General features: G+C 36.7%; 1 protein-coding gene across 1 annotated transcript in view; it reads right to left on the bottom strand.

The window, feature by feature from the left end:
* Nucleotides 1–218: 218 nt before the first annotated feature.
* TBC1D15 (TBC1 domain family member 15) overlaps nucleotides 219–25,048 on the bottom strand; it is a 34,348-nt gene continuing 9,518 nt past the window's right edge. Inside the window, exons 5-17 of the mRNA XM_049792026.1 lie at nucleotides 23,087–23,297; nucleotides 17,755–17,857; nucleotides 16,603–16,800; nucleotides 14,925–15,053; nucleotides 12,957–13,060; nucleotides 12,561–12,655; nucleotides 11,012–11,128; nucleotides 8,083–8,183; nucleotides 7,260–7,359; nucleotides 6,777–6,874; nucleotides 1,889–2,005; nucleotides 1,236–1,322; nucleotides 219–577 (exon numbers count right to left, since the gene is read on the bottom strand). Of these exons, the coding sequence (XP_049647983.1) occupies nucleotides 371–577; nucleotides 1,236–1,322; nucleotides 1,889–2,005; nucleotides 6,777–6,874; nucleotides 7,260–7,359; nucleotides 8,083–8,183; nucleotides 11,012–11,128; nucleotides 12,561–12,655; nucleotides 12,957–13,060; nucleotides 14,925–15,053; nucleotides 16,603–16,800; nucleotides 17,755–17,857; nucleotides 23,087–23,297 (1,667 nt within the window). The 3' untranslated portion in view covers nucleotides 219–370. The remainder of the gene's footprint in view (nucleotides 578–1,235; nucleotides 1,323–1,888; nucleotides 2,006–6,776; nucleotides 6,875–7,259; nucleotides 7,360–8,082; nucleotides 8,184–11,011; nucleotides 11,129–12,560; nucleotides 12,656–12,956; nucleotides 13,061–14,924; nucleotides 15,054–16,602; nucleotides 16,801–17,754; nucleotides 17,858–23,086; nucleotides 23,298–25,048) is intronic.

Genomic DNA, 25,048 nt, shown 5'->3' with positions numbered 1-25,048 from the left:
TCAGCTGGGCTATTATGAATCTGCTCAAATCAAAGAGCTCACACTTAGGTCAATACGTGTGAAAGCTCAGCAAATGCACCATTTTCAAATTCATTCTTAATCACCATCCATTTCCAGTTCACCAGCAAAAAGAAAATGCACTTGGCTACAAAAATATTAAGGAATGTTATTGAAAACAAAAGGCTATTTTGGTAGAAGAAACTACAAAAATAGTTGAGTCATGTTGTAAAGCTTTAATGCGAGAGCATTACAGTACAGATTTTCTTTCCAACCTTAAAGCTTAATCAACACCAAATTTAAATATCCATCTCTCAAGTGCTTGAAAAAAACGTGCTCAGTAAAAGTCTGTCTTCAATTTAACCAACTGTAATTACGCAGGTGTCAAGCTCTGCGTCTCAGACATCTGCTGAGTGCTGTCTCTTGTTCCATTGGCAGCAATTACAGGTGTTGAGACACTCTGGTATAATGACGTAGGACAACTCAACACAGCTCCACTTTCATCCTCTCCAGTATCTGAATCTGGTGTTACAGAACTGCTTTCTATTCCCAGGATCTCACTAACTGCTTGAGGCAGTTCCTAGAAACGAGAAGGGGAAAAAAATATAAACATTAAAAAACGCTAGTATTAAATTTAAAAAGTTAACAGTAAGGACACCCCCCACCCCCCCATAAGTATTTTTTCTTTTGAATTTAGCTGTACTGAAAGCATCTCTCAGCATTAGTTCCATTGACGTTACCAGTGTCTGGATCTGCTTTTCAAAAAGACAAAGAGGACAGGCTGAGGAATCAATTTCTAATCAGCAATATAGTCTTCATTACAAAAATAAAAGTCTAAACAACTATTATAATTACACTTCATGTTATTGAAATTAGTTTTATTGAGTGACCATTGGTTTCTGCCTAATAAGGCTGGTATGCTTTCAGTGCAATGCACCTTTCACCTCAACTTTCTCAAGCACACTGAACATCAAATTACTTGTACTGAGGTTATCTAGTAAGAGTTAAGAAATCATGACCAAAAGGCATAATCTAGCTTTCCCCAGTGAACAATACTACTCTATAAAATTAAACACTCTTGCTTATAGACTTTTAGAATATAGGTGCTGTATAGATACAGCACATCCTTTATCACACCCAAGCATTCAGTTATTTCGCAAGTCATACATGTATAATTACAGCCAGCTACATACTATTACTGTCTATGAACGCTCACAGTAGATATAAAGTATCTTTACCTTGCAATTCATCATCTGCATAGAAATTGCTTCTGCTTTGCAGAGTATATATTCCACATCAATTTTCATAGACAGTTCATTGATATGCTAAAAACACATTCACAAAGAACAGTAAGTGTGATAAATGGTAAACATGCTTTGTTGTAAAATACGCTAATACTGTACTGCACTGCTAGTAAGTATCACCTTATAAGCTTGCCCCTTAATCTATGAAGTGCTAAACATATTCTATTTGCTTTGACAAATGGGTACTGAAAGATGTAGTATGCAACAGCTGGCTTTCACCAGTATCCAAGATCTGCAAGAGGAATCCATGGTACTTCTGAATGTGACAAACTATCTAGCCCTCCTAGGTACCCCCAGCTCACATTTTCAAAGATATAACTAAGACTACAGAATAAAAAAGCAAAAATTAAGATTAAACATATTAAGCAGTAGTCTAAGGAGGAGAACAGTTTTCTATTTGTTAATGATCTTATCACTGAACACAGACATCAAATAAATGATTTTGAAAGCACAGAGGACATTCACTTCACATTTAACCCTTCAAAAGATAGTACACACCTTTCCCTTCCCTCAATATGAAATACAAACATATTGCATTAACACCAAAAAGTTAATTAATATTTAAATAATACTTAAGAATTCAGTACCTTTAATATTTCATTAAAGCCATAGTGCTTGTCCATTATTTGCTGTTTTTCAGATTCTAAGATAGCACAACAAAGAAGAAGATGAAAATTCTGGCAAGGCAATTCCGTCCACATGACCTGTTTAAATATGAAAACCACTTTTGAGATGCTTATGCTTTTCCTCTGAAAAGAAAGGCAATCCTTGGAAAATAAGTGACCCCTCAAGCTGAGTGGCTTAACTAACAATAAGCTATTTTTGAAGGCAACCAAGTATTTGTACAATTATTTGAAATTTTTCTCTTAGCTAATCAGTGACAACTGCAAGTATGAGTCACTAAATGCTTATCTTGTTCTTCAAGACTTCTGTGCCTACCAGGTTGTCCACCATAATGCTATTAAGCTGCCCGAGCTTGCGGTCTCGTGAATGTGTGTGTTCTGCCTCAGCTCACGTGAAACTCTCCTACTCAGAATTACTATCTACGCAGAAGTAATTAAAACTAACAAATTGTGCGGCTTAGCGTGTCTGCATTAAGTGTGAAATGGTAGAATTGTGTCATGCTCAGCAATCCCTCGAAAAGAATCTAATGGTTATAAATAAGGTGCCAAAGTTGTTCCCAATCCCTCCACTACAAGAGCCCAAATACATGTACATGCAGGTGTTGAGGGTGAGTGGGTGTTACTTTCTGACTGCAGACACTTCGTCTTTTGGTCCCACAGAGGCCACAGATAATCATTCTCAAGCTCACTGGGACTGAAATGTGCAACCTCAGTATTAATACTCTATTTTAGCATGTTCATGAGAGTCAAATCTTTATTAAAAAAAAAAGTGTTTGAAGAGAATCCGTGTGGTGGGCAGAAAGCTGGAGAACAGTTTTGACAACAGAACAAAGCAAGAAGAAAACCAAACATTGTTTGCATAAATTAGTCTGACAAACAGATAAAAGGCTTTAAGTCAATGGATTTACTCTCAAAAAAGGCAGGTAAAAAAAAGCAGGCTCATGAAGATTCAGTTTTACTTCATTAGTAAAAATTTTCTTGCTTCACTATTGATAGAAAACAGCCTTAAAGCTCAACAAAAGCTTACTTATACTTGAACTTTTATCACTAGTACATGTAGCCCATAAACAGACTTGCATAAATCAAAAGATATCCAAACCAAGTTCACCCCAAATAAAGTGCAATTAATCTTCAATGTTTCAATTCAGATTCAATCCACTCAGTCCAGAACTAAATTTGGTATCTTCTTCAGGTATCCAATATTTTGTTAAAGCACTCTCTCACTCCAGGAAAAGGGCAGGAATGTAAATAGGCTGATAAATTATAACAATCATATGAAAATGCCTGTAGTCTACCAAATACAGTCTGTCCACACACTATTGGGTTTATTTTTTTCACTCCTACTTCATAAGAAGGAAATATCGACAGCTGTACATGGATTGGTTCAACATCAAGTTTGCACGTAAAGAGAGCAAGCTACTGCCTACACGTTTCCAGTACACTCAAATTCTCATGGTATGCATACTCCGAATCATCTACAACAATCACTAATGAAGCGTATCAGACAACAGGCTGCCTCTTGCCATTAAATCTAAACCAGAATATAGATGATGGAAACAGGGTATGGGGGAAATTGAACCAAAATATAGATCTGTATCACATTTACATTTTTATAGACATTAACAGAGTATTTAACTTTCCTATCTACACTTTAATGCTATCCTACTGACATATTTACTTGAAGAAGTATTTGCTTCAAGCTGTAACTTCAGTGGAAGCTGGATCTGGCTTCAAGAGCAGAAAAAAACCCCAAAATACTAACAAGGATGTTTACAGACATTCTCTCCTCTGTGAGGAAAATTAGCAGCTGTCACCAGCTGCTAACACCAGCTGCAAAAAATTCCACAGTTTTTGCCACCATTTCTGATACACCTTTCAAAGTCTGGAGCAGAACATGCACTTAAGCTTAAGTATGTAAACACATAACAGGAGCATCACAAAGTGCTTGGAAAATAATGAAAGAAAAACAGCATTTAAGTTAAGAATATAAAAATACACCACTTGACTGCAGTAACTCTTGTCCTCCTATGCCTTTCTGATAAAGCCACGCAAGTAAGGACTCATTTGTTCTAGCACTACCTCAGCATGCATGAATATCTGTAACCAATACTAGCATATATGTAAAGTAATTTATCACTAGGTCATTCTGGTTTTATGCTGTGAGCTGTACTAGCGTAACACTGGAGATAAGTGTGAGCTAGCTGTGTCATTTTGTTACAGAATTTTTCTTCCGGGATTCTTCTTTTTCTACCCTGTCTTCCTGCACCACCTTGAGAATGAAGCAGCTCACTGTGCAAAGGAAAGATTAAGAGCTGGCTGGAATTAGCAGGTAATATTCTATGTCCCTCCAGTGTGAAGGAGGGACTGAGTTGCTTTCAATTTTGGGACATCTAAGCAGTGATTCAGTACGCTGTCTATCTGGGCTGAGTCTAAGAGACACTGCTAAAACGTACTACAGATAATCCCACCCACAGACAGAGCTGTTTAACCTGCATTCATATTTCTGTAAAAAGGTGTTGCATAGAGCATTGCAAGTAACCGCAATCACATAATGTGTCTCAACTTACCCCAACAACGTGGAATGCCACCTCCCCAGCGGTGCACTGCCTAGCACACCCTGCGGTACCATAAGCACCCACATTTTCTACCAAAATCTGATTATTATGGCTCTTGCTCAGGAAATGGGAGGGCTTGGTTTTAGCCTCTACTCCAGCTGATGGGGACTGGCATCTCCCATCCCTAAGGTGAATGTCTATTTTATTTATTTATTTTTTTATTGAGATAAAACACTGGAAGTCATGAAGCCAGAGGCAACAGGGGAAAAAGCATCCAATGCTACCTTAGTGGTTGAGGCAACTCGGAGGACAGAAATGCAGATCCAAAAGAACACCCTGAAATTCATAGGTTAAGACCAAACAAGCCCCAGAAGTCCTGGAACTGGAATCTCAGGTGGTACTTCCCCTTCTTCCCATTCTACCCTCTGCAATGGTAACACTACCTTCAAATGGGTTCCCTCGGTTCATGTGCTATTACAAAACAAACAGCACATGAATTTTGCTCAGACTGAAATACCCTACAAGCAGTTCGTTTCTCTTTACTGATTAAAGAGGAAAATGGTCTCCGGTACCTATAGCTTGCCTTTGTAAATCCCACATATACACTCCACTGATACCAATGAAGTTGCATAGCTGTGAAGGGGGAAGAAAAAAAAAAAAACCACAAACCAAAACCAAACCCAAACCACTGTTGCAAGCTGGACTTCAACTGTGACAAAGGTGACACTAGCTTTCACATTAAAACATCAACATAATGCCTTAGTTTGTTTTAAAAAGAAAAGCAAGATATCCCCTTTCCAATGCCGTATCTCCTAACAAAGAAATTAAATACTTGTAGTAAACATACATTATGATGTGCTAAAAGGAACCTACAAGACTAGGTTTCCATCATCTTCCTAAGACAGAAAAAAAATATACTTAAGAATTAGAAATATAGTGTGTTTCTTTTCTGTATGCATGCATATACACGCATTAAAGCAGAGGTGATAAAAACATGCTAGCCTGGGACTATAAACTATAAATAAAAGTACTGTTGTCATCAATTTAAAAAGAAAAATTAGTCTTTAAAAAAAATACTGAAAAGACAACATAACACTGAGGGGAGAAAATGAGATGGCTGAATTTTTTTCCCCAAAATTATTACCATTTATGCCTTGGAATAAGAGAATTCTTTTGGGTTTGTATATTTCGGTTCCTTTATTTATGAATGTTATTCATAAACTTTTTAGTCCTCTTCAGTTAAAATATCACCTCAATACTCTATGATAGTAAATTCCACCAACTGATGATAACAAGCTAAAAAAGATTTACTTTAGTCAGTTTTAAATACTGGTCCTCCTCTTTATGTGACTCCTTTTTCATTAGTGGAAAAAGTGAATAAAAGCATCAACATTATTTTTCATCATACCAGAAACAACATTATTTTTCATTATAGTACAAATTTTATGCATCTCAGTCCTGTTCTTTTCATTACCCTTCTGTTCCCCAGCACAACTCTATGTGATGTTATGTCCTAGAAAATACTCCTTCCATTCATCTGAACATTTATTCTCTTGTTTGAGAGTTCTCAGTGGATACTGTGCTCTTCTTAAATGCATCTTAGACAATAAACCTGTACTATTGACAGACTTCTCAATTTTCTTGGAACAAAGAATTAAAAGGGTGTTCAACAAAAATGTTAGTTCATCTTAATTACTCCATCTGATCCCAAGATGACCTAAATAAAAAAAGATCTCATTAACCTGGAATTATCAGAACTCCCACATTTTCATGTTTTACATTATGTTATTTGGCATCATAAGGCCTTATCATGAAGATTAACTGGATCTTCTGACATCACTATCCCCTTTATGGTTTTGGCTAACACAAAAACTACCCTGCCAGTGCTTCATTGCACTTAATCTATAAAGTACTACAAATATCAAGGAACTAATCAGACACACACACACAAATGCTATTTCTTCTAGCATAAGCTCTTTTCCATTAAAAGTTAACTGGTAGTCTCCACTTACTACTTTCACTTAAGAGCCTCATCTGAAGGATCCTGTCCAGACCTTTCTGAAAAGCCAATTTAACCCCAATAGCTCTTGTAAGTATTTTTTCATTAACCTCCCAAGTTGTTGTTCAGGCTAAACAGACATAACATATCCTAATAAGTCCTCACCTCAATCCACTGATTCAGTTTAAAAAAAAAAATAAAAATCTATTAGAGCATTAACCACTTTGCAGAATGATCTGTGCTTTTTGTTCTAAAGTAAAAAGACTGCTGGGGTTTTTGTTATGAAATATCTTCTTACCTCCCAGAGTCGAAGAATATCTTGAAAGCTAAATTCCCTTTTAAATCTGATAAGAAGCCATCGGAAGCAAAAATAAAGGTAGCCTGAGTCTTGAGATTCTAGGAATAAGAGTGTTACATTTCATAAACACCAAATTTGGTTAAGACAACAGGGAAAAAAAAACCAAACAACAAAACCCACATACTTTACAGGCACACAATCATACCTTTTTTGGTTTTGTTTTTTTTTTTTTAAGATGGTAGCCCCTTTTCAGAATCTAAGATATTTGCCAGAGAATGGTATATTTTTAAAATCAGTAACAAGATGACCCTGTTTTTCAGTAGGCATGGAGGAATTATTGAAATCTTTTAGACATTATTAATTTACAAGTCCTGTATTCATATAATATTACTGTTGGAATTACATTTAAAGACTGGTAAGGATATCAGTGCACATAGAATGCAACAGGTTGTTTTAGTTATTGTGCATGAATAATACACCTACCTAAATAACTGCAAAATCCACTGTCTAGTAAACGAAGCAAAGTACTCAGCTGAATTAGTTGTGTCTTCATACCCTGCATCTGTTCTTCAAAATTCTGATGCTGGATGGAATAAAATATTAGCACTGTCATTTTTATTAACCCAGTGATAATTCTGAGATTTACAGCTATTTTTAATTTTTTTAAAAAATTTTGTTATTGCAACAGTGGTTGTCATTCTTCAGGCATTTAACATACGGACAGTTGTACTTCCATCTAATGAAACGTCTGCCTTTTACTGAAAGGTTTAACTAAAACAGTGAACTGTGTTTCTTCGATAACACTTTTGTATGTAATAAATGATATTTTAAATCAGCCTATGCTCTGTATCTACAAGCAGCACCGCTGCACTCAAACAAAAAAGACAGCTTTTTTTTAATTCTCGTACCAGTCACATTCTGTTTCACCACATGCACAATTCATAAAAGCTTCAGTTTGTGGAAAGTCTAAATTGCATTTAACAAATGCGGAAAGGTAAGTATAACAGGGAACTATTATCTTTGACAAAAACCTGCTAGAGGGCTCCTGATTAATACGAATTTGTCTATGATGGCTCTGAGTTACTTTGGAATTTCCAAGGAGCTGAATTTGTCTATATTGCATAGTAATAGTATCACAAACCCATCATAATCTGTGTCAATCAGAAAAAAACATATTGACTTCAAACATAAGATGATTGCTTTAAAAGCATTCAAAAAAACCCAATGAAGTTTATAAAATAGAGTTAACCTCAAATACTATCCACAGCTTATCTGTTTACGTGGGCTAAAAAAAGCCTTATTTTACCATTTGATCCATGTATGATACAAAGCACCAAAAGGCATCTACTTCATTCTCCATAACATACAAGAGAGGTGAAAGCAAGTCGCTCATCCCCTGGACATAACCTTTACAGAGAAAAATTAAAAAAAAAAAAAAAACAAAGAGGAATTTAGTTGAACTCAGCAGTCAAACAGTAATTTTTCAAGTGTGTTGAAAGACTGAGTGAAACAAGTGTTTGTATTCCAAGTTTGTACAGATGCTGTAATTTCCAGCTTAACCACCAGTAAAGACTTTTTTTATTAATAATAACCAACATCCAGCAGATCTAGCAAGATTTAGCCATGTTTTCTGCCAATCTAAAGAGAACATAAGACAAATGCATTGTTTTTGTAGTTGTTAAAATACATAAAAACTGAGCTGACACCAGAATAATTTTCAGTAAAAAAAGTTCCCATTTAGAACTCAGAAGAAGCATATATTGATATTTAAAAGAAGATTAAACATATACCTTGCACCATCACAAATACAGACTCATATTTATTCTCCTCTCCATCTGTAAATGGTTGCTTTCTTCCATACATTTAAAATCTTTTAATGTCTTCCCACTTCCCACCCCCCCTCAAGATTTTCTTTTTAAATAGATTTGAGGAAGAGATGTTGAGTTTCAATCCCAAGAAAACATATGGTGCAATAGCTTTTATAAAGAAAATTTCACACTTAACATTTCTTATTCCTGGCACTGAATATGCTTGAAGGATTCCTGTATTTAGGGAAGCAGGAACTGTTCTGCTTCGATGGTATTTTAATACACTAAAGCCTAAGACCATCTATGTAACCAAGCAGTCAACCACCAAAAAAACTACTACCTACTAAACTTGGGGAAGTGGATTAACAGCAAAGTATCGCTTGTGAGGAGCATGAAAGAAACATATCCAGACCCAATTCAAGAAGTGTCTTTAGGTTTCTGTGCCCAGAAATGGTGAATCAAGCCCACGTGCCCCAAAAAGCACTTCACATGCCTTATAAAAGCTTACATTTAACTGGAGAATAAAATGCCCATTTTTAGAGCATATCACTTTTACAAATAGCTAGAAAATTTTAGTTGCATACAAAACATTTTCAAAATTTTATAGCTTTTTTTAATGCCTCTTCCAGCTTTCTTATTTGTAATTAACAGCCCAATTAAGAAGAACAGAGGACAAGGATTTTTAGAGCTCACTCTTCCCCTTCTTCCTGACTTTTCCAACTACCTTATCACTGATGCTCAAGTCAGCTTATCTACTGTCCTATTGCTGCTGACCTCCTTAAGTAAGGGAGAACATGATTTATGTGTATGTCTATCATTAGTGGTTGGTTTAACATGACATGACATTTATCAGTTAGACTCAAGCTTGGCTGATTACATTTCTTAATGATGTAATTATAACTGAATAACTGAAAAGAGGATTGGAGTCAATGACTGTGAAAATATGGAGCAGGTGTGAGAAGAAAAACAGAACAAGGAACAGAAAACAGGTAAATAATTAAAAGGTCAAAAGAAAAAAAATGTTTTATTCCCCACACATTTAATATGATAGCCAATTAAAAATAAATGCAGAGAAAATTCTGTTCAAGACTGGTTTTATTCTTTAAGAGACCTTTAAACTGTTTCATTAATGCAGACTTGAGGAATTCATTCAGAAAAACATTGTATTAACAGTTGTTCTGTCTCCTCTACTATCTGGCAGTTTGTGGCATTACTCGGATCTCTACAGCTGCTGTTGAAGGATTAAGAGTAGCATTGTACCAATGCTTGAGTAGCTTAGAAGCCTTGGACAGATCCAATGTCAAATGTACTACATTTCCATTATTCTTGCTTGTTTATAAAACAGAAGACTTGTCCACTGCATATATTTAAGCCATCTAAACAATGTTTTCAATAGAGTGGGTGGTGAATGTGCTTTAATTTCACTTATATGTCACTGCGTGTTAACGCAGGCTGAAATGTGGAAAGACACGTGGAACAGAGCTACATGTTTAAACAGCCTCAATCAGTTTTAGTTTTTCCCTTCTTTTTCAAGCCAAAGATCAAGCCTCTCTACAGACTTGACAGAAAGGACAAAAGCTGACAAGTACTACAGCTCTGCAACAAGTTTACTAGTGATTAAAGATTTGTTCCAACTTCTTGCCTTCAAAATCTGGCAAGAAGTGGGCTCTTAGAATTCCAACACTTTTCTGAGATGGAATACCAAAAAAAAACAAAACTCACAAGTACACAACAGCCAAATGCCATGGCAGGGGTGGACGGGGAACCAACTAGAAGTATCTTTTCCTCCCTCCCTTCCAAGACAATTAACAGAAGCCAAGACTTAGACATCTCATATACACTGTGATTAAAGCAAGACGTTATATGCTCTTCTTTCTGCAACAGATGTGTATGCTAAAACGTAATTTTTGACAGACTGTTAAGTGTACTCCTCAAGAACCAGCTTTTAAAGTATTCATAAGAACACCCATGTTTACAAACAGCTGGTTCAGCATGCTGGGCTTTAATTACAGCAGTGGCAGCTGGTTTATCATTTTTATTGATATTTCAGTCTTAAAAATGGATATAGCACTCAAGCTCCAAAGACCCAAACCCATTTAAAACTCTGAAAAGCAAACTTGCTTCGATTCTAAAAACAAACAAAAAGCCCCAACACAACAGTAGGGCTATGGTGAAGACAAACTGCCACTTAATTCCCAATCCCACCTCAGGTGATGAATTCAGATGCCTGTGACAAACATCAGATAGAAGAGAGGAAGAAATAGGATGAGAAACTGAACAAAGTTATCTACATTATTAAAATACAAATCTTGACATTTACAAAAAGCATTGTAATAAGTACAAGTTCAATTGAATTAACAGGCCTTAACATAAGCAAAGCTGCATATCAGAAACTAAAAAAGGCTTTTACAGAGGAACACAACTTACCTAAGTCAAAGTCATACATGCAATAGGTCATCAAAATATCATGAAGTAAAATCAATCCTGGATTATCTTCACCTTCATAGAATTTATTTGTTCGATCTGTCCTGTTTACATCTTTTTCTAAGAAAACAGTTCAGATTTAAAAACATTTTCAACACCAGTTCTACAAAGCCACCATCAAATTAATTCAGAATGCTTTTAAGCTGCTGCTTTTTTCCTCAAACATTGTTGCAAGGTTTTGAAGTGTTTAAGACAACTGCATAACTGAATGTCATTTCAAAATAAAGAATATTTTAAAAGAAAGACAATCCTTCCTGTCTGCAATAAAAGGATTTGCTTATAAACAGATTTTAAAGCTTTTTGCCTTTTTTTTTTTTGTTAATACTTTTCATGGAAAAATTCCTGATTATAGTTCAGTGAAAATGTTTTACACTTACAGCGATTAAGAACAATTTTATGTGAGTTAGCTATGCCATGCCATTTATGAATACTTATGCGATGCAGCATAAGCCATAGTAGGAAAGTTACTACACGATCACCTCAAAGACACTGTGACAGTTCATGACAGCATGTTTATAGATTATGTTTAACAAGTTCCTATTAACTCAGTGAGCTGAAGCTGCCTGTTTCATCAGGCAGTTTTCATGCCTCCAACATACCAAGCACACAGCATACTCTTTAATAATGTAAAATTCAAGACTGATGTATTGAAATAAGCAAAAATTTTAGTGCACTTTAATAAAACGAGTATTCTGCAGTTTTGGATGTATTTTAGAACATAAGCTTAATATTGTCATTTACATCTCAAACACTTAGAACAGAACTGCTTCAACAGAACCAAAACATCAGCCTTTTTTGAACTCTGCATATTATTTTTTTTTCTGTCAACACACACACTCTCTAAAAAGGTAGTTTACTAATCTACTAAGATTAGACTTTCTAAACCCTTTCAGCTTGCCTATTGAATAACTGGCTGAAATAAGTTTAGTCTAGGTCTCAGAATAACATAAAAATCTTATCCTGTCTCCTGAAATAATTATTTAGTAATCCTAAATGTTGCTGCCCAAATCTCACTACCAAAGAGAACTGAGGATACAAACTGCTAATCATCATCAGAACTTGATGAAATTTTTAAAAGTAGGTATAAAACCCCACAAGTAAGAATGCACGTATACAAATACCTGTCAGAAATTTTAAAACATAAACAGACATGTTTTCACATTCTTATTGTATGTCATTATTTTAATGACATTCCCAGTAAAATTACATCATGAAATAACATGAAATAAAGAGCTTTTTGTATTAAGTAAAGGAAGTTAAAAAATTCAGCCGTTCAGTAACACTAACGTGTAAACCTCTGAATTACTCTGGTTAGGAAAGTTTTAGTATTAAGTATGTAAAAAAGTTTAGACACCACTGAAAACAGGAACATGTTAGTTTTTAATGCCTCTTCATACAGGTTACTCGGAAGGTTGCATTTTTTCAACTTCACATTGAATTGTAAGAGTGTGTGAATTTGTACAGTTAGCTATGTTTCTAAATCTAAATTTACCTATAAGACTCCGGTAATCTCTTAATCTTGAATTTCGTTTTTCTTGTTCCTCACTGACAGATTTCCACTGCAGTTTCATCCTGAAATATTCGTCCCTGAAGAAGAAAGATAATTCTGAAACCAAAGCATGCTCAATTATTACATTTCTTTTTTTTATATAAGCATTCATTCATTCCATTTGTTCTTTGGCATAAATGGAATAACAACACCCTGTTTATATAATATTTTTACTTTAGTATGGCAATCATTTTTAAGAAAGTCTCACACACTTCTTTGCATTCAGTGATCTTTAGCAGCTGTCTTTCAAGTTTCCCAAAAGCTTTCTACATCGCTATATGCCTTAGGAAAAAAGCAGCTTTTTGATTTATTTTGTAACAAAACCCCCATTGTACTCACGTTTTCCTTTTTTGCAGATTTGCTCTCTCTTCTTTAGTGCTGTTCCAAGGAAAATACCCCAAAAGAAATTTCCATGCCTCTTTTCTTAAAGTGTGGCAGAGACCCTAGGGAAAAAATGGATATGACACATTAACAAAGACTATTTCAATTTTGTGAGGAAACATTCCTACAGTGATACAACACTTCTTAAAGTAACAACTTAAAAGAGAATTTTTATAAGTAAGCTTCTTTTTACATTGTAGTCAAATCTTATCTGCTAACTAGGTATCACACTTGGAGGAAAGGGGAGGAAGAGAGTATGATTAAGCAGAAAGCTGTAGAAGCACTGGATTCATCCTTAGAAGATAAAAAAGAAACTTCACTAAAGATTTTTCTTCCTGTATTTTTGCTTCACTGCTGGAAATAAAAACTTTATGGGCATCACAGACTTTAAGAAGCAAACAAAACACCTTTAAAATTTATATATTTAAACACCATGCTGCTTAACTGCCAAACTTCTGGTCTCGCCACAAATTGGTTTTGAGGACTAGACTTCAATTTATTTATGTTTTTAAACAAGTATTTTCATCTAACAAGACATGGCCAACATGCAGATGAATCTTCCAAGCAATCAAAACCACTAGTGTCCACCCAAGGACACTATTGTCAGAAGTCTTTCCAAGTAATGCTCATCATTTGTAGATTACAAAAATGTGCTAGCTGAATTATATACCACTTGCATCAAAAGAGTTTCTTTCAACTCCTTCGGTATAGTCATGAGAATGAGGCACTTCTGCTATCAGACTCCCCAGTTTGCCAGTCCAAGGCTAGCTTGATTCCTCATTATATTTCTTCGTTTGCCATCAGATCAAGGCAAGAAAGATGGTGCAGCAAATAGAATCAACCACTGCAAAAACAAGTAGCAACTGGAACTTTTCCAGTAACAGGCAAACAGTTTAAGAGAGGTATTTTAACTATTTTCTTTAATGAGGATCTGCACTTAATGCACTGGAAGTTATTGGGAACTTGAGTCATAAATAAAATCGAGCACTCACTCAATGCATATGACAACAGAAGTGACAGGGAAATGGGCTACTGGAAGAAAAGGTTTGTAGTAATTCTCATGATTGCAGAAGGGTCAGGTCCCTACTGGGCACCTCAGGCACAGGTATGTTAAAGAACAGTCACAGAAACTGAAAAGGGCCTCAGTTTCACTCTACCCCCTTCACAGTACATTACTTAATATGTATAGGTCTTTAAAAAACCTGTAATATCAATGTTATCATTCACTACTTCTGCACAAACTCCAAGAATGCAAGACTGCATGCTTGCAAACATGCATCAACAGGTGCACAAAGAATGCATTAACGCAGCTGGATTCCCATCAAAAAAAGAGAAATACTAAAGTAACATTAGGTAGAATAGCTACAGGACATAACTAAAGTTTTCAAAATTTCCATCACTGAGACTAAATTCACATTCATATTGCAAAAACCCTCCATTCAATTAAAAGAAAAAAAAGTAGTCAGCAAAAGTGTTTAGGACTGCTCTGATGAGGGCCACATCCAGGCAAACTGCTGCACAAAGAAAAGAAGCTTTTGTTGGAGAAAGATAAGAAGAAACCCTCAAAAAGAAAAGAATAAACCAGATATCCTAACACTGAAGCACTGGTGTTTTCCTGAAAGGCACTTTGATTTCTCTTCTTTATCACTTAAGCCTTTGTGTTTTCAACTCTCTCACTTTAGCCAGCCACCACAGGATCTCTCTCCTTGTAGAACACTTTGTATGGTTGCAAGACTGCTGAGGTATTTGATTAGCATGAAATCATACTTTATGAAGTCTCTCCAACAATACTGAGTGGCACATGCTCAAAGTCCTGCACAAAGCATTACAAGTGTAATGAAAACAGCACAACCATGGTTTGAGAAGGAAAGAAAGAGGGGCCAGAATCAAGCCATAGGTCTTGCTGACTTTGGAAAAACAAGTTACCCCTTTGAATATCAATTGCTTTATGTAGTCGACATTTAAAATTCTTCCTTCAGAATCCATATTCTTAGCCCATTCTTCAGCCGACACAGGCTCTCTTCTACTCACTTCAGGCTGTTTTCCTAGATCAATCTGAAACACACACAAATACGTTATATGAATCCCACTGAAGTGCTTTAGTAGTTTTGAACTGCACCGATAGTACTAAGCTTGCCATTTTCTTATATTCAGTGCAAGTACATTTTCACAGGTGCATACCTCAGTCAGCTACTGTAAGGATCTAAGGCTGTGTCCACATTAGCAAGTAGCATGGACCAACATAAGCAGATCTTTAGAGCAAGACACTCTGTGCTGAGAACCTGGGTGCACATTAGTATTTCAGATTTTGGAGGAGGATGCACATGTGTGTTTTAAATAACCTTCTACCCCCATAAACACCTCTGTGCTAGCTTCCCATGGACTAAAAGCCTCTATGCAACTGGAAATGTATTAGGTACGTGCAACACAGCAAACAAGGACAATACGGAGCTTGACTTCTAAAGCGCATTCTTGATACACACTAGCATATCTTAAGACAGAACTGAAAAACAACTTGGGTTCAGAGATGCTCGGCCCACAGAGATGGCACAGTGTGACTGAAAGATCAATTCAAGTACCCCTTAAAAAAAACCCCAAGACTGCACGTGCTTTCAAGAACTCCTAACATCCACCAAAGTTTCACAGTTTGTGCTCAGTTTCTCTCAGTTCCCAAATTGCACATTTAACCACAGCAGAATTCAGCAGACAGTAATTCCTTACTTTTTAAAAATATTTTTATGATGGCAACCACCAAGTCAATTTGTGTTTCAACTCTATAAAAGTCTAAGGCATTTGCCAGATAAAGACATACAGGTCAGTATTATTTTCAGTATGTAGCATTTGTTATACTTTCTCTCATTGATAAAATAACTGATTAAGTGCTAGGCAGCAAATTCTTAGAATTACATAGTTCATACAGCTACTGCTAAGATATTAACACTATTTTGAACTCAAGAAAAAAAACCCCAACATTCAAAGCAGTTTAACACTCTAAAAACATGTAAGCTGCTTAAGTAGTAATCACAAGCATTTAAAAATAAACCTTATCCACCTATCTGTAAAAGACACCAACAGGAGCCCAAAGTGATTCATGATCCAATTACAAGTTCATTCTAGCTTTGGTTCAAGTCATACATAAACCTCTACATTTATACACCCTAGGCATTAATCATCCCGTTAAATACTTTGTTTTAATCTTCTTAGCCCTCTTAAAACAAACTGCAACGTTAAAGTGATTAGCCAAGAAAGTTGGTTAACCTGCATACCCCAATTTTACTTAACACAGCTCTCTCTAACTGCAGAGGAAACGCCAAGCACGAAATGGGTGACTTCTCAGGGCATTGACTATAAGATAACGATAATCCCCATTTCAGTAATGACAAGCTTTCTTTCAAAGCAGAACTCATATTTGCAGGCATAAAAATGACACAGTCTTGAAGTAGCTCATGATAATCTTACTCTTGTGAATAAATGGTAGGGCAGCATATGCCACAATCTCCAAGCATAAACAGTACAGCTCACCAAGCTTCAAGTCCTACCGTTCCTTTAAAGGTGTGCACAAAAAGAATCAATGCATCTGTATCATATTCATTTACACACTCACTCGTGTAATGACTTCAAATCCTGGTTCTTCCTGCTGATTTATCTTCAACCCTGGAATAGCATCATTGAGAAAGTCTGCCATTTCTGATGGTGGTCGCCTTTGACTTGAAGGGTCACTTAAGCGGAAACTGTCAAAAATATAGTTTGTGACTTTGGAAAATCTTCCCATTGTTACTGTGTATGGATCTTTCTTCAATTTCTGTGTTATAACAAGGAAAACAAGTAAAATACAAAAAGCCTCAGATTACTTGGAATTCTTGTACTCAAAGAAAGCAAAACAACAGGAAGAGTATTGTAGGTCTCAAAGTTATTGAAGTTTCATGTATTAGTAGTTTCATACAGTACATTCATTACATGATCAAAAAAAAGATATCTTCAGTATTAAGGCAATGCTACTGATTGATTTGAAAGATTAGATAGCAGTGTGCTCAGTAAGCCTGACCTACTTTCCAGTAATTAATGCCACAAAATGTCTTCCTTATGCCTAGCTTCTCTATCTTCATAGAGAAAATGCATCTTGAATCATCATGTACTCTGCTAGGAATCTCACACAAAACTTGATTTGACAACTAAGTCCAGAAACTAATGTAATTCACTCATGAAGATTTTTTTAACTAAACAAATCAGTGGATCAAAACTCTGGTCTCATTCAAATCACTGGAAATTTTGCTGCTGACTTTCATGAGTCCACAAACACCACCCAAATGATAAGCAGCTTCAGCATAAAAACCAACTCTTTTAGGCAATATTGCACTCTGCTGCTGTATTTCCAGCACCCCTTCAAAACTGCCAGACAACATCAAGTTAAAGAATATTTAGTCAAGTAGAATTTAGAAAATTCTAATTAATACATTTTGGTAACTCCTCTAAAATTTTTCCTTCTTTTGCTTTCTAAAGCTATCTGTATCCAAATGTATAGAATCACAGACAACATTAACTTGAATAGGTTTGAAATACTATCACAGGGAAGTTAAGAAATTATTAGAACACAGAAAACAACTTAGAAGTAAGTGTACTTTCTATAGTAAGCACCTGTTTTCAGATATAATCTGCTTCTACAATGGCAATGATTCAGGAAATATTTGTGTGACACAGTAGGGTGGGATTTTTTAATAAAGGTCTTCAGAACAAAAAAATCAAAGATAATACGTACTTGTAATAAGCCATATGATGATTCATCAAAGAGATTTTCAAAAGACTGAGACAGAGATTTGTTTTGAGAATTCACGAGAAGAATCCGTTTATCCTGTGGAGATCTGCAATAAAATTGAAAAAAGGTTTCTATAAGTACCACCAGTTTTTCCTGAAAATGTTTTTAGAACATTTACTGGTTTTTTGAAGTCACATTTCAGGTTTTGTGCAAAGAAAGCAGGTTTGATGCAAGATCACTCAATTCTTGGCACAAGTTCACAAGCTAACGCATTACAAAAGACTTTCATTTTTCAAAAGATTAGTCATCATCACATTCATTCTGAATTGTATTCTTCGAAAAATCATGATGCTTTTGAGAAATTACTCTGAAGATAGCTTTTGTCACCCACATGTAAATAAAGTTTTCTTCAACTATAGTTTTCTGTATCTGACAACAGACAAAAACAGAGGTGACACAGGAAAGGAAATTTAGTGAGACATGGTCAGCCTTAACACAATATATACTGAAACTCCTTTAACGTGACAGAGGAAACGAAAAGAGCCCATGTCACCATATGCAGTTAAGGAATTCTTTCTACCAATTAGTAAATCTTATATTAAGGCACCCTGTAAAACATTACATAAAGGAATACAAACTGCTTTTCAATGTATGAAAGCACATCAACAAATTTCTAACCAACAGTATTACAACAGCTACTGTCAGAATAACTCTAAGATTCATACTGATAGGAGCTTAAAAAACACCACAGCCATTGTATTGTGAAACAGAACCATCTCAGTACAGCCCTGCAAATGTATTTCTGTGTAGACTCCCAAAACTACACAAACCCCATTTGGCCTAACTCGCTGTATTTGTACTCTCTTGTATTTCAATATAACATTTGCTTCTCCGACAGGCTTGCACAAGCAGATGAAAACAATAACAACAAAGACGGTGGAACCGTGCTGCTCCCAGTATTTAATCTGTTCTTTTGCTCTCATCCCCTGCCCCCAATCACGTCTTCTCCCCTCCTCCAGCTCAGATACCCCATCAATTCATGAACCAGCTCCTGAATCACCAATTTACAGCTCAATATGTGACACAAGAGAACAGCTCAGAAGCCAGGCTGACATTCAAGCCAGAATTGGTAGCTAGGCAGGGGAAGACAAGCACTTTGCCATCTGACTCTAATCCATCACACAGACTTATGTTAATAAAATACCTCTCTACTGCTCTCCCCCAAAGTTTAAATCCACTATTTCTAGTCTTTGAAAGAAAAGTTACTTTTATTTTTATTAGTACCTGCATCACCTACCATGTTATTAAAGTCAAAGATAAGAACTTTAATAAGCCTTATCTCTCTCCCATTCCAACAGGACAGGGCACTGTTAACACCGACGGATATGAAACGCAACAAGAGATCTCATTTTGAGACAGCCAGACACCACAGTCATAGTTCTAAGGCAGCAACGGTTAATGAAGCTCAACTGGCTTTTGCTAAAAAGCAGCACAGGGGCAAAGGCTGAGTCATGTATTGTTTGTCTTAACTAAAAGAATGAAAACTTTGCACCACATCTCCATTTTAATTAAACATTTTCTCTGGACAGCCAGCTGGGTATCAACAGCTACTTAGGTAATGTTCAGAACAATTTTGTGAGCTAGACACTTTATTAAACACTTACTCATAATCCTGCGAGTTAGAAAGTGTCATCCATACACACAGTGTTTTCTCAATATTATACTGGCACCACCAAACTAAGAAACATGTAATCTTTACAGCAACAAATTACAAATATTTTGTTTGAGTTTAGCCGTTTCACACACACACCAATTTCAGCAACGACATGACATTTTATAAGGAATGGTGCTAGAGAAGGGCAAAAACTTTTGAGGTAATAGGAACAGAGGAAGAAAATACCCATGACAGAAAGGTTTTTTAGAGAAAAGCTAAACTTCCTGCCTAAACATCAATATCCTATGTATTATAAACTAAGAGGTTGGGATAACAAGTAATTATGCTGCCACGTATTTGCTTGTGGCATCCAGAAAGCTGAGTAAACACCTTTTCCTAAAAAAGGTTGTGAGCTTAGATACATCATGTACAAAAGCATGATGTATATGGTATAATGGTAATAACCATTAGGAAAAAATAGAAAAAACAGAGACTAAAGCCTGCCATTTCCACAACTTAGAGGCATGTTTGTTCTTTTCTCTTTCCTTAAAAAAAAAACAACCCCATAATTCATAACTAGACTACAGAAAAGAATTTGGTGCCAGAAGCAGACCTGAACTGCAAGAGAGGAATCTAAGTAAGAAAAGCAAAACTGGAAGTTCCTGCTCAGCTCAATGCTTAACTTAATTCAAATTTCATTTCCTTAGCTGCCTCAGCTTTTTGCTTTAAAGTTCCCAAAGTACCTGCTGTTGCATTCATCAATGCTTAGAACTGTTTGAGGTGGCAATACTAAGCAGCTCAGCACATCCTGAATGCTTGAACGTCACCTCAAGTTTCCCTGTCTTACCTTGGCAGGGAACTCCATCTAGCAAACGTTTCTGGACACCCCAGTGCACAGCTGCTGGGTCAGACTGCACAAACCCTACGCCACTGCCTTCTTTTAAAAGGAGACACATAAGGACATGACTGCCTCTCTTTGTACAGTTTCTTCCACACCTGACAGCTACTGTTTTGCACTGTCTGAAGAGGAACGCCGACATCAACTGGCAACAGGCTACAGAAGACAAGAACTAAAAATCCAATCCACTGGCTCAAATAAAGAATGGTAAGTGCCCACTCACTCACCGCAGACTATCTGAAAGAGACAGTGCTTGAAACAGGAACCAAAATCACTACCTACTTCATTTTCATTCAGTGACTCACCAGTAAGCATTAATTTTACATAGCAATGTGAAGTATAAGTATTTGCTGCACATGACTCAGTAAAACTGGAAATAATGCCTGTTAGTAACACAAACTGTCTAACATTATGCGCAGTAATGAACTGACAACCAAATGCTGGGCAGAACTTAGATGTCTGACTTACAGGAGCTCAGGTGTCCGACTTCATAAAATGGTTTAAGGTATTCCTCTATGTTAGCTTAGATTCCTGCTTTTCTAAAAGCTTTCAACCACTAAGTGAAAAGATACAAAAAAATTCCTGAATATGAAAAGACAAAATAAATTGTTACATAGCAGAGCAGTATCTTCTTGTAAATATTTTATGCCTTTAAGCAAAAAATATGAAATATAAAATAAGCTTAGGCCAGGTGTCTCAACATTAAATACATGGAACACCACCAAAATTAATGCAAGTATAACTACAGATCTGTAGTTGCAGTACTGCATTTTAGTTATCAACGTTCCTGTTGCTTATTGCTTTTTAGGTGTATATGTATGTGTACACACACACACACATTTTCAAATAATAAGCTCTTTAAATAGTGGCAAATAAAAAACCAGCAGCATGGACTCGTTAGTTGTAAATTCCTTTTATTAAAGCCTCAAATGGACTAACTGGAAAGAAGGCATAAGGGAAAATCTTCATCTAAAATTTTCAAGTTTCTAGTTGACAGTTAATCACAAGAACAAAGTTTTGATTAAGTCAATGCAAACCAGTTTGCTACACTGTCAAACGCACTTACTAGGCCTACTTAAAACTTGGTCCTGTTCATTAAATACATATTCTGGGAATTAGTTAGAAAATTTGAAATACATTGCTGCAGTACACAGGCAACAGATCCCATAGATAAGGTATAAAGCTTTCCACGACTCATCATACAACACAGGTGTTTTTCCAGTGTTTGCTACGTAGATTGCCTCAAAAACCTGCCCTAGCCTACCAGCAACTAGTCAGAAGATATCCACAAATAAGTAAATGCAGAGCAGTATGCTCAAAATGGAACAATTTCCTTGGGGGGAAAGGGGGGTGAGGTGGAGGTATGGCAGGACAACAATAGTCCCCTGTGCCTGCATAAGTAGTGAATTAGGAAACAAAATTGAAGGAAGTTTAAGGAAGAACTCACAGGGAACCTAGAGAAAAAACCTCAGTATTTAAGATGACATCATCCAGGATTTCCTAATCTACGGTTGTACAGAGAACATTCTTATTTACAACTTTATCTTGTCCCTCAATAGCCTCTCCTTTGGTCTTGACTTTTGCCCTTAAAAAGCTCGCATGCAATGCTACAGCCGATACCATTCCACCAACTGGTCACACTGACCATGCTACCTTCTCCAAGCAGTTGACGACTTCTGATTGTCACCAACTCCAACGCCACATCTTGACACTGTGAAAGCCTTTCACAAACCAGTTCAACGAATATACAATCCTCATGTCCTATTGGCCTACTCCCAGCCTAACAGTATTACTGGGCAGCAGCCTTCCCTACTTGTCAAAGGCAACTCTGACCTCATTGATGCCACCCACTGTGAGAAGAGCCCTCTGTAAGGATTCCCACAGCCATTTCACTGTCCACCTTCAAATCTTTCATCAGATTATTCTACTGCCAGTGATGACAATGAAACACTTTTGAAAACAGAATACCTGTTACACTGATGTTACACCCGTTATAGCTGTACCTGTTACACGTCACTGTTTCTTCATGTTCTACCTACTCTTATTTACCCTGTTGCCTTCTTAAATTATACTTATGCCTACATGGTGAGAGCAGAACATGTTATTTTATTCTGCATTTATGCTATGCCAATCAAAAAGGCTTCTATCCAAAGGAAAAACTTGGAGGTAATACCATATAAATACACAACAAACCCCAAGTATTTAACACTATGATAGGGTTTAATTATATTTACATTCAGAAAGATTATTTGAACAGTAAAGATCAAGTGTGAAACATTCCCCATGGCAAGAAATGACAAGGGAACAGAATTCTGGGGGAAAACGTTTATATATAAACTGATTTAGTTGACAGTACTGTAAGTTACCTCATACACTGATGTCAATACTCAGATATTTCACACAAAATAGAAGATCTCAAATTTGAACACAAATTATCTGATTTCATATAAGTGGTTCATGAAAAAGGATTTAACTTTACACCGAGTGTTTGTGAGAAGCTTCTGTACCCACTAGAGGGAGCTACTAAGGTATTATGGAGCTAATAACACTTCAAGAGATTCTAAGCTATTTCATAAATTGATCCAACAATTTTAAAACTTCAGCCTGCATTCCAAATGCGTATGTGAAAATGCAGTTTCAGTCACCTTGAAAATTGATTCTACTAATAAAAAAGGGAAGACAAAATACATCAGGAAGCATTAATCTGAAATTCCTTACAGAATTTAAAAAGTAAAGCAATAATCCATATTTTACATCAGAACTAAGAGTTGTCTGATACTTACTCATTCAGCACAACATGCTTTTCAAGGCATTTAATCAATAGTTTGCTATCTCCATGATGAAAGTGAAGAGCTGGAAGCTTCACATCATCCTTCAGACAGAACACCAAATAAGACCATCCCATGCCTTCTTTGTTTCGTTTGATTGATTTCAGATCTGTCAAACTGAACAGGAACGACCACTTGCTTTCTCCATTTGCATGAGTTGTAGCATCTTAAAAACAAAATTACCACATGACTTTAGTTTGACTTCCAGTGTTAGTAATTACAAATGCATCGTATGCGTTGCTATTCCTAAAAGACAAACCCAAGACATAAACCCCAGCACTGGTTCTGATAATAAAATGTATACTGTAACTACTGTAACTGCTCTTTCTGGATTTCTCTTTGTGCCTCCTCATCTTCTACAGACTTCTAAAATAATGAGTAAGTCTACCAGACTGTTCTTCTGAAGCTGTGCCTACAGTTTATAAAAGTGATCCAGCAGTTAAATGCACAACTGCTGTCTCAAATGCCAGCAGCAAGCTGAATCCCACCAGCATCTCCACCAAGTAGTACTGTTTACTCAAACTAAATGTGATATACATTACAATACTGTATGCTATGTATAGCACACAGCATTAGCCATGTCTTGTAAGACTGCTACCAAAGTAAGGGAGAAGGAATTGAAAATCTCCCCACCCACCCCTCTCTCCCATACTGAGCAAGCATAGTATAGACTCTGTGCAAAACTGTATACATTCAAAGAGAAGGGATTAATTTTTACTTTACCAGAGAACACAAAATTGCCAACATGCCTGGAGGGAACCTGGCACACCCCCTGGCCCGCTCCCATCAAATTACAGCAAGTAGAAATAAGCATGAAGTGGCAAAAAGCATAATCCAAGTGAGTAGTGCTCACTGACACTCACTTTAGATGAAGATGTACTCTGACACCTGAAGATGAAAAATCAATACAAACCAGTGATGTAATAAACCATCCTATGCCTGACAGAGATGCTGGTTTTAGCTTTATATCGTGCTAGCACTAAAAACTCCTCTCAAACACAGTGTTCTAGAAGCAAGGACTGTGCTTTGCCCAAAAACGTTCATAATTTTACATCCAAACTCGTACATGACATAGATGGCATTTAAAACCATCGCAGATATGGTGAAACAAGCACAATGGTCCCAGTTACAAGATGAGAAATAATATAGGGAAAAAAAGTATTATGAAGAAAAATACTACAGGAGAATCACAGAAAAAAAGATTATTTGAGAATCACTGTCCTTTCTCCCCCACTTTGTTTTTTTAACATAGAATCATAGAATGGTTTGGGTTGGAAGGGACCTTAAAGATCACCTAGTTCCCACCCCCCTGCCACAGGCAGGGACACCTTCCACTAGACCACCTCCAAAGCCCCATCCAACCTGGCCTTGAACACTGCCAGGGACAGGGCAGCCACAACTTCTCTGGGCAACCTGTGCCAGTGTCTCACCACCCTCACAGGGAAGAACTTCTTACCTGCATCTAATCTAAATCTACCCTCTTTCAGTTTAAAACCGTTACCCCTCACCCTATCACTACATGCCCTTGTAAAAAGTCCCTCTCTGGCTTTCCTGTAGGTCCACTTCAGGTACTGGCAGGCTGCTGTAAGGTCTCCCCAGAGCCTTCTCTTCTCCAGGCTGAACAACCCCAACTCTCTCAGCCTGTCCTCATAGGAGAGGTGCTCCAGCCCCCCAATCATCTCTGTGGCCCTCCTCTGGACTTGCTCCAACAGGTTCATGTCCGTTTTTTTTGCTGGGGGCCCCAGAGCTGAACATAGTACTGCAGGTAGGGTGTCACTAGAGCAGAGTAGAGGGGGGAGAATCCCCTCCCTCAACCTGCTGGTCACATTTCTTTTGATGCAGCCCAGGATACAGTTGGCTTTCTGGGCTGCAAGCACACATTGCTAGGTCACGTTGAGCTCCTCATCAACTGACACC

This window comes from Accipiter gentilis, chromosome 34 (assembly GCF_929443795.1).
Source record: "Accipiter gentilis chromosome 34, bAccGen1.1, whole genome shotgun sequence".
Classification (NCBI taxonomy): Eukaryota; Metazoa; Chordata; class Aves; order Accipitriformes; family Accipitridae; genus Astur; species Astur gentilis.
This window is presented reverse-complemented; position numbering and strand designations above follow the sequence as displayed.